This window comes from Salvelinus alpinus, chromosome 30 (assembly GCF_045679555.1).
Source record: "Salvelinus alpinus chromosome 30, SLU_Salpinus.1, whole genome shotgun sequence".
Classification (NCBI taxonomy): Eukaryota; Metazoa; Chordata; class Actinopteri; order Salmoniformes; family Salmonidae; genus Salvelinus; species Salvelinus alpinus.
The window spans coordinates 45,025,939-45,042,702 of NC_092115.1; the positions used below are offsets into that span (position 1 = coordinate 45,025,939).

At 41.1% G+C, this 16,764-nt stretch overlaps 1 protein-coding gene and 1 long non-coding RNA gene across 4 annotated transcripts in view; one reads left to right on the forward strand and one right to left on the reverse strand.

Moving 5' to 3' along the window:
- Nucleotides 1-3,210: 3,210 nt before the first annotated feature.
- The window catches only part of LOC139559577 (cullin-3), a 28,724-nt gene continuing 15,170 nt past the window's right edge, over nucleotides 3,211-16,764 (forward strand). Inside the window, exon 1 of one of the 3 annotated variants that reach the window (XM_071375682.1) lies at nucleotides 3,211-3,306. Coding sequence is in view for 1 of the 3 variants with exons in the window: in XM_071375680.1 (XP_071231781.1) it covers nucleotides 15,108-15,167 (60 nt within the window). In the remaining 2 variants the exon portion in view is untranslated. Of the gene's footprint in view, nucleotides 3,307-14,892; nucleotides 15,168-16,321; nucleotides 16,461-16,764 lie in introns of those variants that run through there. The other 2 variants (XM_071375680.1, XM_071375681.1) reach the window with 2 other exon arrangements.
- LOC139559579 (uncharacterized) lies at nucleotides 4,668-16,659 on the reverse strand. Its single transcript, XR_011671792.1, has 4 exons — nucleotides 16,509-16,659; nucleotides 7,458-7,640; nucleotides 7,241-7,336; nucleotides 4,668-5,168 (listed from the first exon to the last, which is right to left on the reverse strand). It is a non-coding gene; the product is annotated as an uncharacterized lncRNA (long non-coding RNA).

Below are 16,764 nucleotides of genomic sequence, written 5' to 3' on the forward strand. Positions count from 1 at the left end.
AGAGAAGAGATCCAGTCAGCCAGTTGTGGGAGCCCATCAACTCGATACCAACAGTTATGGATCATGCAGGCCCTGCAATAACATAATAACAACCCCTAAACGTCCTGGGGTAGGTAGGGGGTATTGGAGCTTAAAGAACCATCAATATGAACACATTCAATTACAGTCCTATCTCCACTAATCCTGTAGTGTTGGCCTTGAGAAAGCCCCTCTGGTTAAATTAGCCTAACATTTATTGATTTCATGCGTTATCCTCAATGCTGTAGACACATTGCTTAAGGCAGGTTACAGACAAGCGTATTGCCAACCAGAGCGGGTCAATCTGGGCTACGTGGTGTTGATTTATCAGAGCGTGAATCAAACTGAGGGCTCGGGTCAGCATCAATCAGAATCAAGAGGGATGGGTGAGGGCGGGGGTAAAGGTGATGTAGGGATATTAGATAGGGTTGAGGGTTAGGGATAAGGGGTAAGGGGATAAGGAGTAGCGCATAAGGTTAATGGAAGAGTTTACAGGGGTGAGGGGTAAGGGTGAGGAAAAAGGTAAAGGAAGGGTTAAGAAGATCCACTCGGCATTCAAATCTTTCCCATCATCTTGACAGGTTGGTTGAGTGATAGAGCAACCTGATACATTAGAATGCCATGTCTTTAATCTTATACAGTATAGGCATTAAAAAGCTCATTTATACGCCAGAAAGTAAAACTGATTAAAAAGATAGCCCCCCCCCCCAAAATCAGACTGTCAAATGTTTTGGGGTGGCAGCTTTGTAGCCTTGAGATTAGATAGACAGGCCAACAACTGAAGGGTTGTCGGTTTAAATGCAGAGTCTGATGGAATATGAGCCAAACACCGGAAGCTGAACCGGACTTGTGTCCATATTCCAAGCCCATCTGTTGTGTCAATCCTGCTAAATCCATTAGTACAAATCTGCAGGCTCTCAATCCAAAATGAATGGGAAAGATTGGCAACATAAAATTCCATGGAGATGAACTATCCCGCCAATGGGTCATGATGACAGCTAGCACCACGGTTAAAATACCTAGGTGGATCATGGGTTGATGGATCTATCTGGGAGCAAAGCAGGGAAGGGGGACAAGGCCACAGCACCTCGAGTCTTTAAAAACATTTTCAGATGACTCACCACTTTGTCGCCTAGTAACCGGCGAACTCCAACACAGCACCTACTGTATTTCCCGGACTAGCTAGCCCGCGTGCCATGCATAATTATATCCCTCTTTAGCCAATCACGTCGCCCCATTAAGAACACACAACTCCCTTACTGAGCTCCAGTCTGGGCACAAAAGTCAACAAATACTTTCTTCAGTAGCGTCATTCACTCAATACTGGATTCCCCTAGCAGAGAGAATGAGGAGAGGAGAGAGAGGGAGGGACAAGAAAAACAGACATAGCCTATGATTACTGAGTCATAACCATGCAGGGGCGATGATAAGTGGGGCTAAGGCCTGAAAAACATTGGCAGTTGAAAGTCCATGCTAGCATAATGGCCTTATATGTCAATATTTCAAACACGGGTAGACTTTTTTGATCATTTGAAATGCATAAGAATGACCCAACATACGTTTTCAGGGTTTCAAAACACTCATAAGCAGTGATTAAAAAAAGTTTACAAGGCCTTACAACTATGACAACACTGCTTTATAGTTACTAATGGTTTTCAATGGCCAGATCTTCTATATATCAAATATTTTAAAGACTAATTGCCTGGTGGACTATTGGCAGCTAATCCAGAGTTCTGCAGAGTCCCCCCCCGTCCCCCCCCCCCCAAGACATTTTCACCAGTTATCTACGGTGTCACTGTTGACGGGGCAAGAAGTTACGGCCAAAATTACTATCACATCACAACATGGTTTCGTTGGAGAGATCTTTTTCTAAAGATGCTGGGCGGGTGCTGAAAGATAAGAGTTAGCGAGGTGTATATGAAGACTCTTAAATGTGTAATAACGCCCTTCCAGAGATTCCAAAGCCCTGCTTATCATTCCAGGGCGTTGGCATCTCAACACTCAATCTGTTTTGGCAATGATTACTGTTTTTTCCTGTGCACATTTCAGAAGTCACTCCTTCTTTAGGCTGCGGTCTAGGCCGCCGCAGTGTTCTTCACTACTGATCCTGGAGATCAGGCTTTTGTTCCAGCCCAACACTAACATTGGTGAATCAACTAACTATTTCACAATCAAGCCCTTGATTAGTTCAATCTGTTTTATTATTGTTAGACTGGAACAAAAACCTGCGAACCCTTGTGTGTCTCAAGTTGGCCTACCAGGAATTCAGTTCCCTGGTCTACTACAGTCATCACATTCTTAATGCAGTCATAACACTACACCCATGTGACAATGTCATATGATCCAGTAGTTACGGCAGCCACACTGAAATATCCCGCGCGATCAGAAAGAGGAATGGTGACATGCACTGAGACGCCCTTTGACAGTTATCAGATAATACAACAGATGTGCCCTGCATGGCTGCTGCCGTCCCTCCCCCTCTCACTTTCATTAGGCAGCTCACACTCCAAGTGGTGCCACTTTCTGAACCTCAGTGTGATGTCTCTCTGACTCGAACCATGCCATTTCACTTTGTTCTGCAATGTTACTGTGACCCAACCCGTTGCAATGGAAGACACGGCAATGGATCTGCAAACACTGGGGCAACTCTGATTTCCCTCATCCAAAGTCAATGTAAACTTTAATACTCTTGTGACTGACATGGCGCACCAATTCTAATGTACTAAGTAGGCTTAGCAACTCTGTTTTCTCTTGTCGCGCCTGATATGGGGTGTGTTCAACTCTACTGATGTACTAGGCCTACTGAAGTTATACGAACTGTGTATGCATTCTATGCATCGACCCTTGTATATGGAAGTAAACAAAACATGTGTATTGACTCTCACAGTACACAGTAGAATTTACAACACAGAAGCCCAGAGGCGCAGAGAGAAACTCACGGCCATTATACAGTGGACAACATGGCAATACATCTCATCCCTGTTGCCCTGAATATAGCCCTTGATATTTTCTCAGTAGCCAATGAGAAGCGAACACTATTTCAAGGTCAACACCAGTAAGGGATTAAATTAGTCCTCCAATGTTGTGATGTGGGCACACAGACAAAAGTGACCTGGCTAAAATGATTAAACAGGGATACCGTAGTTAAGCAGCGTTTGTTTTCCTGACCTTCCTTGATGTCAGCGCTTTTCGGATCAGTGGCTGTGCAACTTGAACGTTGGGCCACATCGTAGCTGAAATCAACCGCAGCCATTCACAGCACTTCTGCATTTACTGAAGAAACTACAGGTATGACTGTTCTGCCTTCACCACGACGTGTATCTACCGTTTATCGCAAACTTCAACAAACAAACGCACAAACGTTGACATTTTTCACGTACCTGTCTGTCCTGACTTTGAATTTCTGTCTCCTCCTCAATTAGCTAATTTACAGCATGTTGCCAGGTATAGGCCCACACTACAGCAACAACAGAAAAAAAAGCACACGACACGATACTGACATCAGCAGGTCGATATTGTTACTTCAGTTTAAAAACAAAAGACTACATTTTCTATAGACCCCTTTCTGTGTTTACAAACATTGCCGCGCGGGGGCGATGCGCGCAAGTTGGTGGCAGAACAAGGGGGGGTTCATATAGGACGTCTGCAAAAATAGCCTCTATTTACATGTTGCTCGTGTTACGTGAGTGCATTTCACACTACTTTTGGATTATACTTGGATTTTAAGGCTCGTATGAATGTCCTGCTTAATATAATGCTTGTGTCATCATCGCAAATCAGCTGCATTATTCTGTTAAAAAAACTTCCAACTTCAACGGTAAAATTGTAAGAGTATGAGAACCCAAAAAAGTATATCTAGGCTATGTTGAATGGGCACAGATGGCGTAATCTTTCTTACTGCCGACAAGAGTCACTGACATCAGTGTGACGTGTACTGGAAAAGGGTCTATAGATATACACTGAGTATACAAAACATTAAGAACACCTGCTCTTTCAACCTGGTCTCAGAGCATTTCGTATTATTCTGTAAGTAAATCTGAGATACTACATTTAGTATGATATGTTACGTTTTGTACAGTATATATTAATTTGTGACCGTCCATCACCCATTTCGTATTATATATTACTAATGTGCTAAACGTACAATATATGATATGCAACTATGATACAGTAAAGGTTTCTTTTCAATGTCACCAAAATTAAATTTCGCATTGCCATTAATTTCCCTAAAGTAACCTACGATCCTCATTTGCCCATTATCTACAGATGCATTTCAGACCTCTGGGTCAACTTATGTGTTTACACAACACCATGACAGAGAGAGAGAGAGGAAGTCAGTCTATCTGTCAGCTGTCATTATCAGCAAGCAAACAGTAGTTGAGCCACTGTTCTGTGGAATGGGAGGAACTCCGAGCACGGGCTACAGTGTTGATACATGCCACTATGCACTCACAGATTGCATCCTAAATGGCACCCTATTCTTTATATAGTGTACTACTTGGTCAAAAGTATTGCACTAAATAGGGAATTAGGGTGCCATTTGCGAGGCAGCCACAAACAGCACACACTCTCCTAAACACACATGTACACACATACCTATGTGCTTATGTCGGCCAATGAACGTTGAATGACTTATTAGCACAATAACATTGGTTAAAATAACATTGGTTATTTTATTTCAAGCCTGTCTCACTCACAGACAAACAAAACAAAAAACATTATAGGCCTACATACATTGTAGTATAGCAGCGGTCGGCAACAGGTGACCAAAACCAGCCATGAGTGATTTTCTTGGGCCCCCCAAAGTTTTTAGTAAAAAGGAATTCAGCAAACAAATGGTTTAATTTCAGAAATCTGTTCCCAAGTATTCGCACAAATAAAAAAAGAGACATAATTATGTGATTGTGTCTTAATGTAATCAAGGTATACAATTATTGTTATTTTCAAATACAATCTTTTTTTGGGCATAGGTGTGATCAATTTGCAATTTTGCAGACTATTCTGGCTATAGACACAGTTGGGGTTAGCGCTGTAGCGCTTGGTCTACTAGACGCCACCCAGGTAACTTTCAGCACAGTTCACATGGCTGCTGTCCTTGTCCCGGTCGCAGGTGGAAAACCTCTGGATGTTGTAGTGTGAGAGGGCATCACCTGGTGAAAGAGGTTCAGGATTTAATTGAATTGAGTTGATCAATCGGGTCGAGTTGAATTGAGTTTAGATTGATTGTGAATTTAATTGAACTGTGAATCATTTTGAATCCAGATGTGGTATTCAACATAACACCCACAATAGAATAAGCAGAAACAATCAACCATTTTGTTTTCTACTGCGGTGAAAAATACCATAATATATTACAAATGAGTCATTCATCAATCTACCAATAAAGTGAGCAGCTCTGATTTCTATGCCACCTGCCCCGCCATCTTAAAGTTGAAGACGTGGAGCGTGTATCTGTCTTACTCTGAGGGTGTTTCTCAAAATAAATACTACTGTGCTCCGAGCACACAAATTGGAGCATGGGAGGGTCAGAGTATGAGTCCAAATCAAAGTATGCGAAACAGAGCACGGAGAGCACTTCTCGAATGCGTACTCCGTTTACACATATGTTGAATCTTGCTTCAATTCAAGCTTCAACGGAAACGATGCAAAGAAATAGGACGCAACAACGTACGAAATGACGCAAAATGTATTGAAATCACGGCAGCCATTATTTGAGCTGAAGCGAGAAAAAATACACTCCGACTTTGGAATGACATGTTGCCTATTCACATCTCGTACGTTGCCTGACTACAATACTTTATCTTGATACATTAATAAATACATGCTGTGTTAATTTTGGAATGTTTACCTGCCTACATACCATAGATCACAAGCACATAATAAGCCAATAGCGCTAACTGGCTGGCTACTAGTACTGTTAGCTAGCCAGCTGGCCACGAAGAATTGACATCTTGCATAATATTAGTTTTAGGTCATTTTTACCTGTTAAAGTATCTGGTTATCTACATTATTACGATTCAGATACAGTGCATTTGGAAACTATTCAGACCCCTTCACTTTTTCACATTTTGTTATGTTACAGCCTTATTTTAAAATGGAGGAAATTTTTTCCCTCATCAATCGGTACACAATACTCCATAATGACAAAGCAAAAACAGGTTTTTAGAAATGTTTGCAAATAAAAAAAATGGAAATATCACATTTACATAAGTATTCAGAGCCTTTACTCAGTACTTTGTTGAAGCATCTTTGGCAGCAATCACAGCCTCGAGTCTTCTTGGGTATGACGCTACAAGCTTGCCATACCTGTATTTGGGGAGTTTCTCAGATTCTTCTCTGCAAATCCTCTCAAGCTCTGTCAGGTTGGATGAGGAGTGTCACTGCACAGCTATTTTCAGGTCTCTCCAGAGATGTTTGATCTGGTTCAAGTCTGGGCACTGGCTGGGCCACTCAAGGACATTCAGAGACTTGTCCCGAAGCCACTCCTAGGTTGTCTTGGCTGTGTGCTTAGGGTCATTGTCCTGTTTGGAAGGTGAACCTTCACTCCAGTCTTAGGGCCTGAGCCCTCTGGAGCAGGTTTTCATCAAGGATCTCTCTGTACTTTGCTCCGTTCATCTTTCCCTCGATACTGGCTAGTCTCCCAGTCTCTGCCGCTGAAAAACATCCCACAGCATGATGCTTCCACCACCAGGCTTCATGGTAGGGGTGGTATTTGCCAGGTGATGAGCGGTGCCTGGTTTCCTCCAGATGTGACGCTTGGTATTCAGGCCAAAGAGTTCAATCTTGGTTTCATCAGACCAGTGCCTTTTGGCAAACTCCAAGCAGGCTGTCATGTGCCTTTTACTGAAGAGGGCCTTCTGTCTGGCCACTCTACCATAAAGGCCTGATTGGTGGAGTGCTGCAGAGATGGTTGTCCTTCTAGAAGGTTCTACCATCTCCACAGAGGAACTCTGGAGTTCTGTCAGAGTGACCATCGGGTTCTTGGTCACCTCCCTGACCAAGGCCCTTCTCCCCCAATTGCTCAAAGTCCTCCATGTCCACCCTCAGCTCTGTCTTCCTACCCCTGGACAGGTGATGGAGGGTCTCCAAACCGGCAACCCAATTTAGTAAACTACTAGTTATAAAGTAATGGATTAAGTAAGAACTTTACAGTCAGTGGTGAACATAACTTACACATATCTGGTGCAATACAACCCAGTCCACATCAATAAAAAGCCCTTACCCCAGCCAGTGGTCTCCTGCAGCATGCTCAAAGCCATTCTTGTAGTGGTCCAAGTCTGTAGAAGTTCACAGACCCATCAATTTGTCTCTGGAAGAACTGGGAAAGAAACACAAATCACAGTCTTCACTTTACCCCATCCCCTATGTTTTCTCTCACTGTTCTCTCTCTCTCTTCTCAGTCTCACTGTTCTCTCTCTCTATCTGTCTCTCATACTCACAGTCCATTTCACTCCATCAGTGTCCATGTCACAGTAGGCATAGACAACAGACGTGGGGCCAGCAGGGTAGATGGTAAACACTCCACTGTGGGTGAAGCTATTGTCATATACCTCTGAGCAGTCTTGAGGCTGGTTCTGAGAGACCACAGTCATAGAGAAGAGCAGCACCAAATGCGTAAAGCCCTGCATACACATACACAGGTTTAAAGTGGGTGGCAAAAAACTACTCTTGGTATACGACAATTCGGTACCTTGTTGACTTGTTATTTGGCAAAACAAGTCAACAAGACCAACAAGACCAACAAGCAACATTGCATACATAGAGCATCATGTCTAAAATGTACTGTCAAATCAAATCAAGTTTATTTTATATAGCCCTTCGTACATCAGCTAATATCTCGAAGTGGTGTACAGAAACCCAGCCTAAAACCCCAAACAGCAAGCAATGCAGGTGTAGAAGCACCTGTCAAACTGATTTCCTGTCCATCTCGCTCCCTCTCCTTTTCTAACACACACACACACACACACTGATGCTCATCTTCCCTGAGTTTTTGGAGCTATTGTGTAGCAGGGCTTTAAGTGACTGCAGGACCGCAAAGAGAGCCCAAGGATAACAGCGTGGGAACTGGAAAAGGTGTTTCTGACTTCGAAAGCATCAATTTTGAAACTAAATGGGGAGAGAAGGGTGAGGGAGTTTGACCTAGATCTAATTTTAGAGCTTTTAAAAAGGTGATAACAGAGACTTACTAGGCCTACATTAGACATGTCTAGAAAAGTCTAAAAATGTCTACACGCTTTCTATATGAATCACCTAAGTAGGTCGAGCTCATTCTGAAAAATAGGCCTAGTTTCAGTGATTGGACCAGATGGAGAGCATGCAGATGCAGATGAATGATAGATGACAATAAACAAGAGAGCGAGAGAACTGATACATTTTTAACTCGAGCAGAGAAGGTGGGAGGCATGGGGTCTCAGGGAAGAAAATGACACGCTCCTAGAAGGCCTACATCATGTGATTCTGACTGCAGTGGTGCCATTGGGAGGGTCATTTTTTGTTTTGTTTATAAAGAAAGGAAGAAAACGATGCTCCACATGGATCACAAACCAGGTGCTCGGCTATTACATCGATAACCGAGATGGGGGGGGGGGGGGGGGGGAGCATGTGACTGAAATAGTGTACGTACAGTTGAAGTCGGAAGTTTACATACACTTAGGTTGGAGTCGTTAACTCGTTTTTCAACCACTCCACAAATTTCTTGTTAGCAAACTATAGTTTTGGCAAGTCGATTGGGACATCTACTGTGTGCATGACACAAGTCATTTTTCCAACAATTGTTTACAGACAGATTATTTCAGAATATTCAGATTATAATTCACTCCAGTTGGTCAGAAGTTTACATACCCTAAATTGACTGTGCCTTTAAACAGCTTGGAAAATTCCATTAGAAAATTGCAAAAGGGTTTTCTAATGATCAATTAGCCTTTTAAAATTATAGACTTGGAGTAGCTAATTGACATAATTTGAGTCAATTGGAGGTGTACCTGTGGATGTATTTCAAGGCCTACCTTCAAACTCAGTGCCTCTCTCCTAGAGATGAATGTACTTTGGTGCGAAAAGTGCAAATCAATCCCAGAACAACAGCAAAGGACCTTGTGAAGATGCTGGAGGAAACAGGCACAAAAGTATCTATATCCACAGTAAAACGAGTCCTATATCGACATAACCTGAAAGGCCACTCAGCAAGGAAGAAGCCACTGCTCCAAAACCGCCATAAAAAAGCCAGACTACGGTTTGCAACTGCACATGGGGACAAAGATCGTACTTTTTAGAGAAATGTCCTCTGGTCTGATGAAATAAAAATAGAACTGTTTGGCCATAATGACTATCGTTATGTTTGGAGGAAAAAGGGGGAGGCTTGCAAGCCGAAGCACACCATCCCAACCGTGAAGCACGGGGATGGCAGCATCATGTTGTGGGGGTGCTTTGCTGCAGGAGGGACTGGTGCACTTCACAAAATAGATGGCATCATGAGGATTGAAAATTATTTGGATATATTGAAGCAACATCTCAAGACATCAGTCAGGACGTTAAAGCTTGGTCGCAAATGGGTCTTCCAAATGGACAATGACCCCAAGCATACTTCCAAAGTTGTGGCAAAATGGCTTAAGGACAACAAAGTCAAGGTATTGGAGTGGCCATCACAAAGCCTTGACCTCAATCCTATAGAAAATGTATGGACAGAACTGAAAAAGCGTGTGCGAGCAAGGAGGCCTACAAACCTGACTCAGTTACACCAGCTCTGGCAGGAGGAATGGGTCAAAATTCACCCATGTTATTGTGGGAAGCTTGTGGAAGGCTAAATTATTCTTTCTACTATTATTCTGACATTTCACATCCTTCAAATAAAGTGGTGATCCTAACTGACGTAAGACCGGGAATTTTTACTAGGATTAAATGTCAGGAATTGTGAAAAACTGAGTTTAAATGTATTTGGGGAAGGTGGATGTAAACTTCTGATTTTAACTCTATGTATGTAGGGGGGGAAAAGTTGAGGAAATCAAGGTATCTATTTGTCAGGTTAGGCAAGTGGCTAGCGATTAGATATTCTATCTCAATGGCACTACTTTCCACGCAGACATACGTTTGTCGTTTCAGCAACATGGACAGCGAACAGAGGCTCACGAATGTGATCAGAGAAAGGCTGTGGGAAATCAGAAAATTGGAGTTTGAGAACATGAGGCTGAGATGTTGGAAACAAGTCACGAAAGAATGCTACCCACCCCTACATTAGTGGCTGAATACGAAAGTGACTCAATGCTTCACATTTTCCTATTCTTGCTATTTCTTTAGTTTGTAGCCTGGTGTGGAGAGAACATGGCATCAGGGGCATGGCATCAACCTGAAATTGGCATTTCTAACACACTGACCCATTGTTTTTCTTGAGGCCCCGTGATAATTTAGTGCAACAACAACAAAAAACAAGTTAGACATCTGTTGGCCAGTCTGCCCCTGCATGGGACAGTTAGTGTTTGACTAACTGTCTATTGTCTTATTCAGAGAGCAGCGTCATGACTGTGAGAAGATATTCCATCTTCCAGTCCTTGGTCCATCATCACCCAGGGCCAGGGCATTTCAATGTGACCAGGGTGCAGATAGAGAGTTGGAATAACACTCTGATGGAGGCACAGGGGACAGCATAATGTGAAATGTGACATTTCTTTTGTTGTTTTGTTCATCCCCTGTCCCTCATCCGCATAGCCTAGGATTGATAAGAGTGCAACGTTACCCTCTTGTGAGGGTTCACTGTATTTCAGAGGAGGCTTATTATCATGCATGTGGCCAACATTGGCAATTTGCATTTATTGAACAAATACCAATAGTTATTTTCACACAATATCTTTTGCATAGCCAACAAATACAAATTATTATTTAAAATGTCCCCCATCTCTATTTTTATTTCATCATCTCATTTTATATTAGGCCTAGTGTATCTAGACGTATAATATCTAGGCCTACAGTAACCATAAGAAAGGCCCATTTATTGGGAAACAGTCTGAGGCAGATATGAAAATATATATTTTTTTACGTTTATTAAAGGCTCAAGGTGTTCAGTAAATGCAGCTTGTACATTTCAGATAGGCCTACCATTCACTCTTCTCTCCGTCCGGGGACACCGCAATGGTATGAGGGGGTTTGGAGCCCAGGGCAATGAAAACGGTCACCAGCCAGAAGGCTAACTGCGTTGCATGGCTTGTTGGGGGGGGGGGGGGGGGCAGGTATAACAAATGTAAAAGCTAAAACTCTTAAAAACAGATGTAGCCTGAGTTGGTCAAATAATACGGTCACCACATTTAAATTGTAAGAAAATAATAGGGTGTAAAATCTTGTGATGGAAACGTCATACATTTGCTTTTCTTAAAACTAATTTCTGTGTTTTATTCATGTGCTGTTCTATAAACCAATTTCTATGTTCATGCGAGTCGCTGACTGAACGAATCCTCACTATCAGTAGCTGCAATTTGGCAGTACGCCCAGACCTTGTTTTGAGAACAAAAGATATCTCAGTGTCAAGGTCTCAGCTTAAGAAGGCACATCTGTTGACTGAAATGCATTCCAGGTGACTACCTCATGAAGCTGGTTGAGAGAATGCCAAGAGTGTGCAAAGCTGTCAAGGCAAAGGGTGGCTACTTTGAAGAATCTAAAATATACAATATATTTTTATTTGTTTAACACTTTTGTGGTTACTACATGATTCCATATGTGTTATTTCATAGTTTTGATGTCTTCACTATTATTCTACAATGTAGAAAATAGTGAAAATTAAGAAAAACCCTTGAATGAGTAGGTGTTCTAAAACATTTGACTGGTACTGTAAAAGCAACACTTTTTTCAGGTGAGATCAGAATTTCTTGAAGTACTTAAACGTGTACCACAGGGGCCGGTTTTGGGACCTATTCTCTTCACTATTTATATAAACACCATTGGCCAATCTGTTAAAAATTGTAAATTTAATCTATATGCGGATGATACTATTATGTATGCTATTGCCCCGACTGTTGATCTGGCTGTATCAAAACTACAGTCAGATTTTATAGCTATGCAGGAATCCCTTGCTGATTTAAATCTTGTGCTTAATACAGGCAAAACCAAATTATGTACATGGTGTTTTCAAACTCTCTGAAGAATATTTCAGATGAACTACATGTTCACTCATTAGATGGTTCTCCAATCAAACATTTTCCTGCATATACATTTTTATTTATTTATGTAACCTTTATTTAACTAGGCAAGTCAGTTAAGAACAAATTCTTATTTACAATAACGGCCTACCAAAAGGCAAAAGGGCAACGGTGAGGAGGGGGCTGGAATAAAATATATATAGGACAAAACACACATCACGACAAGAGAGACACCACAACACTACATAAAGAGAGACCTAAGACAACAACATAGCATGGCAGCAGCACATGAAAATGCAGCATGGCAGCAGCACCACATGACAACAACATTTGGATTGATAAAGATTTGAAAAAACATCTAGATGAGCTGGTTAAGAAGCTAAGATTGAAAGTTGACTTTTTCTACAGAAACCGATTGTGCCTTTCTCTTAGCAGCAGGAAGCAGATTATTCAGTCAACCTTTTCATCTGTTCTTGATTATGGCGATATTATTTATCAAAGTGCAGCTGCTTCTGCTCTTAAACCTTTGGATGCCATCTACCATAGTGCCCCTTTGTTTTGTTACAGGTGACAGTTGTGATACTCATTACTGCATCCTGTGTCAAAAGGTTGTCTGGACTACGCTAAAGACACGTAGATATCTATATTACTCCCTTTTTGTTTATAAGGCCCTACTTCATGAACTTCTGTCTTATCTAACTTTGCTGTTGAAGTATAGGCACCTGGTTCCTAGGGTGTCCACCAAGCTAGATTATTATGCTTTTAGTTTTAATGTACTGTATTGCTGGAACAAAATTCTAAATACATTTCATGTTGATGTTCTGGTGCCATTTGGTCAAGTTCAAGTATTGAAAAATAAAATTGTAATATTTAGAGCAGGGTTGAGTAGATCACTTTCTAAATGTAATATGTTACAGTTACTACTTACCTGTCCAAAATTGTCATCAGCAACGCAACTTTTGGATTACCCAAACTCAGTAACATAATCTGATTATTTTCAGTTACTTTTGGATTACTTTCCCCTTAAAAAGCATTATGAAGAAAACAAAAAGGATCCATCAAACGCACTTGGTGTGTCATCATAGTGGTCTCTGATGTATTTTTCCCCTGCAAACCTGCAAAATATTTTTGCTGGTAACGTAACTGATTATAGTTCGTTTTTTTGTAGTTGGATTACATGTAACTGATAACTTGTAATCAGTTACTCCCCAATCCTGATTTAGGGTCCCATGGGAAACATGGACAGAAACTGCAGATACTACACTGTCATACTATTAGGCCTAGTAACATCACAATACCCCTCAGTTTACCTAAGCACAGTGTCTTGTTGTATGTAGGCATATGCATGGTACATGCCACATACACATGCACACTGGTAGCCTACTTAAACGCAACAAAATAGTAGGTGATCGGTTATGTGATTGAGACTGTTGCCTATTGGCAATCTCATCATAGTAGACAGTGCATGGGCACTGACTACTCAATAAGGTATTGTAGTTAAGTAGCAAGTGAGTGCGAAGAATGATAGATTTTTAAATGTGCACATTTTTGTAATATTAAACCAATCAATGACACCTCCAATTTCGACTATTTACTGAAATGCAATAGGATATGAATTTCATAGACTGTATTTAAACATAAATTGTCAATACTAGTTAAATCTGATATTTTACAGTGAGAACCTATTTATAATTAAGCAATAAGGCCCAAGGGGGTGTGGTATATGGCCAATATACCACGGATAAGGGCTGTTCTTATGTATGATCCAACGCGGAGTGCCTGGACATAGCCCTTATCCGTGGTATATTGGCCAGTGGTGGAAAAGTACCTAATTGTCATACTTGAGTAAAAGTAAAGATACCTTAATAGAAAATTACTCAAGGAAAAGTGAAAGTCACCTAGTAAAATACAACTTGAGTAAAAGTCTAAAAGTGTTTGGTTTTAAATATGCTTAAGTATCAAAAGTAAATGTAATTGCTAAGATATACTCAAGTATCAAAAGTAAAAGTATAAATCATTTCACATTCCTTATATTAAGCAAATCAGACAACACAATTTTCTTTATTTCATTTTCTTTTTACAGATAGCCAGGGGCACACTTCAACACTCAGACATCATTTACAAACAAAGCATTTGTGTTTAGTGAGTCTGCCAGATAAGAGGCAGAAGGAATGACCAGGGATGTTCTCTTGGTGTGTGTGACTTGGATCATTTTCCTGTCCTGCTAAGCATTTGAAATGCAACGAGTACTTTTGGGTGTCAGGGAAAATGTAAAAAGTACATTATTTTCTTCAGGGATGTAGTGGAGTAAAAGTAAAAGTTGTCAAAAATAAAAATAGTAAAGAACAGATACCCCAAAAAACTACTTTAAAGTATTTTTACAACACTGATATTGGCCATATATCACAAACCCGCGAGGTGCCTTATTGCTATTATAAACTGGTTACCAACATAATTAGAGCAGTAAAACTAAAAAATGTGTCATACCCATGGTATATGGTCTGATATACCATGTCTGTCAGCCAATCAGCATTCAGGGCTCAACCCACCCAGTTTATAATTGGATTTAGTTCCAATTTATAATTGGACATAGTTCCAATCTATAATTGGACATAGTTCCAATCTATAATTGGACATAGTTCCAATCTATAATTGGACATAGTTCCAACTTGTTGAATGAGGAGGATGAACGTTCTGTATCTTTTGTGACTTTATTTTTTCGACAGTTAATCTCGCGTGATTTCGGTGCGCCGTTAACACTGCGCAGTAGAAGATTGTTGTCCGCCATCACTGCAAGAGAAGCTAGGCAAAATTTGAGAGAAGTGTGACAACAACAGCGCATAGAGACGGACCCAAACCCAAGGGGAAGGTCGAGGGAGATCTTTACCACTTTGCATTTGAAGGCCTCCCTGTTGCAGCCTAAAATAGTATTTCATGTTAACTTAGAGACGACGGACGTACTAACTAATCATGTCCAACCTCAAAGGCGGCGTCAAGAAAGACACCAAGATGAGGATAAGAGCCTTTCCTGTAAGTAACGTTACTGGCCGGGTACGCTGAGACGCGAGTACCGGGGATGTCACTTGCTAGCTGTTTGATGCTAAAGATAGGCCAGACTAACTGAGCAAATACGTTTCACTGTCAGCTAACAACTAGCTAAACGTACTATTTCGTTGATTAATAATCGCTCGTTGGCTTGCTAGCTAGCCTGATAAGCATTGAGTCGATCGGGTTATGTTAGCTATTTGTACAAACTGGAAAATATCCACTACCTAGCTACTAGTTTACGTTAGTTAACTTGCAGTGTTGCTGACAAACCTGTCAGCCAGCTAGCTAACTTAACTAGTTCTCAGATTAACGTAGCTAACTGGCTATCTACATGGCTAGCTGGCTAACTAACCTACAGTATGTCAACTATCTAACGGTACCTAGCAAACAAGTTGCCAGGTCAACCTTAACTTGGCTACATAGCTAGCTAGCCTACCAAGTTCGCCAGTCTTAGTAACTAGCTTACTCGAGAAATGTCACTTTTAAAATGTAGCTAGCGAAGGTTGTTTTGATTATCATTCAGCCTGACCAACGTTAGATAGCTAACGTTAGTTGTTAAGCTAGTTAGCCAGTTTGCGAGGATAGATATGGTGCATTCATGTAAAGTTGGAAACTCGGAACTCCGAGTTAAAATTAACGTACTGTCCAAGTGTGAAACTCGGGCCTCATCTTTCTACAACGATTTTATAAATCGAACATTTCCGAGTTGCCTTGAACATAGCCAAAGATTATCTATTATATTGACAAGATACTCCAGTGGACCCACCAATATAGTCGTTTTTTCCCAAATTTGCTTAAATCCCACGTGCGTCCACATATCAGTGCATTCGTAACAACCAAACCATTACAATACAAATTTGACACTCGCATTGACCTCCATACAAATATTCCTCACTGTGGTCTTGTTTTGGGCAGAGTAAACGTCTTACTTCTCCTCTTCCTCTCACACAATAAGGAATTCCCTCGACCACGCCCACAAATTGGGGAAGGCAAACATTCTTTCCCATTGACCCCCAGTGTAAAAGAGCCAACTGGGTTGTAGTTTTTTTTTAAATACAAAATAACAAAACATGCAGAAAAGCTGCTGTGTTGTTCATTGTACATATAACCAGGTCAAAAATCAAGACCTATGGTTCGCAATGCTCCCACGTAGGGACATGGAGCCTGCGAGAAGAGTCCTTGTGGCTTCAAGCTATTCGAAATGGGAAATGTCGTAAATCGGTGTAGAAGTAGGCTACACGTAGCTGTGTGTGTGGGAAAACATTTTAATCACAGGTAAGACATTTAACTTGTTTAGTATAGTCTGTCTGTAACTCCACTCACCAGTAGTAGTTGTATAGTCTGTTTGTGTTGTGATGCTTGGCTAGCTAGCACTCACTCGTGGCTGCTAACAGCGTCATAAAAAGGGGCAGCGCCACAATATTGCGTTTTTCTAACTAGTGAGAACACTCGGGAACCGGCAATGCTGAAAAGTAATCTTTAGACATGTACTTTGCTTAAATGTAGTTTTGTAATTGACTAAAACAAGCAGACAAAAAAATTAATTATGTTTGAAAGAGGCAAAGTATTTGCTGTGAGA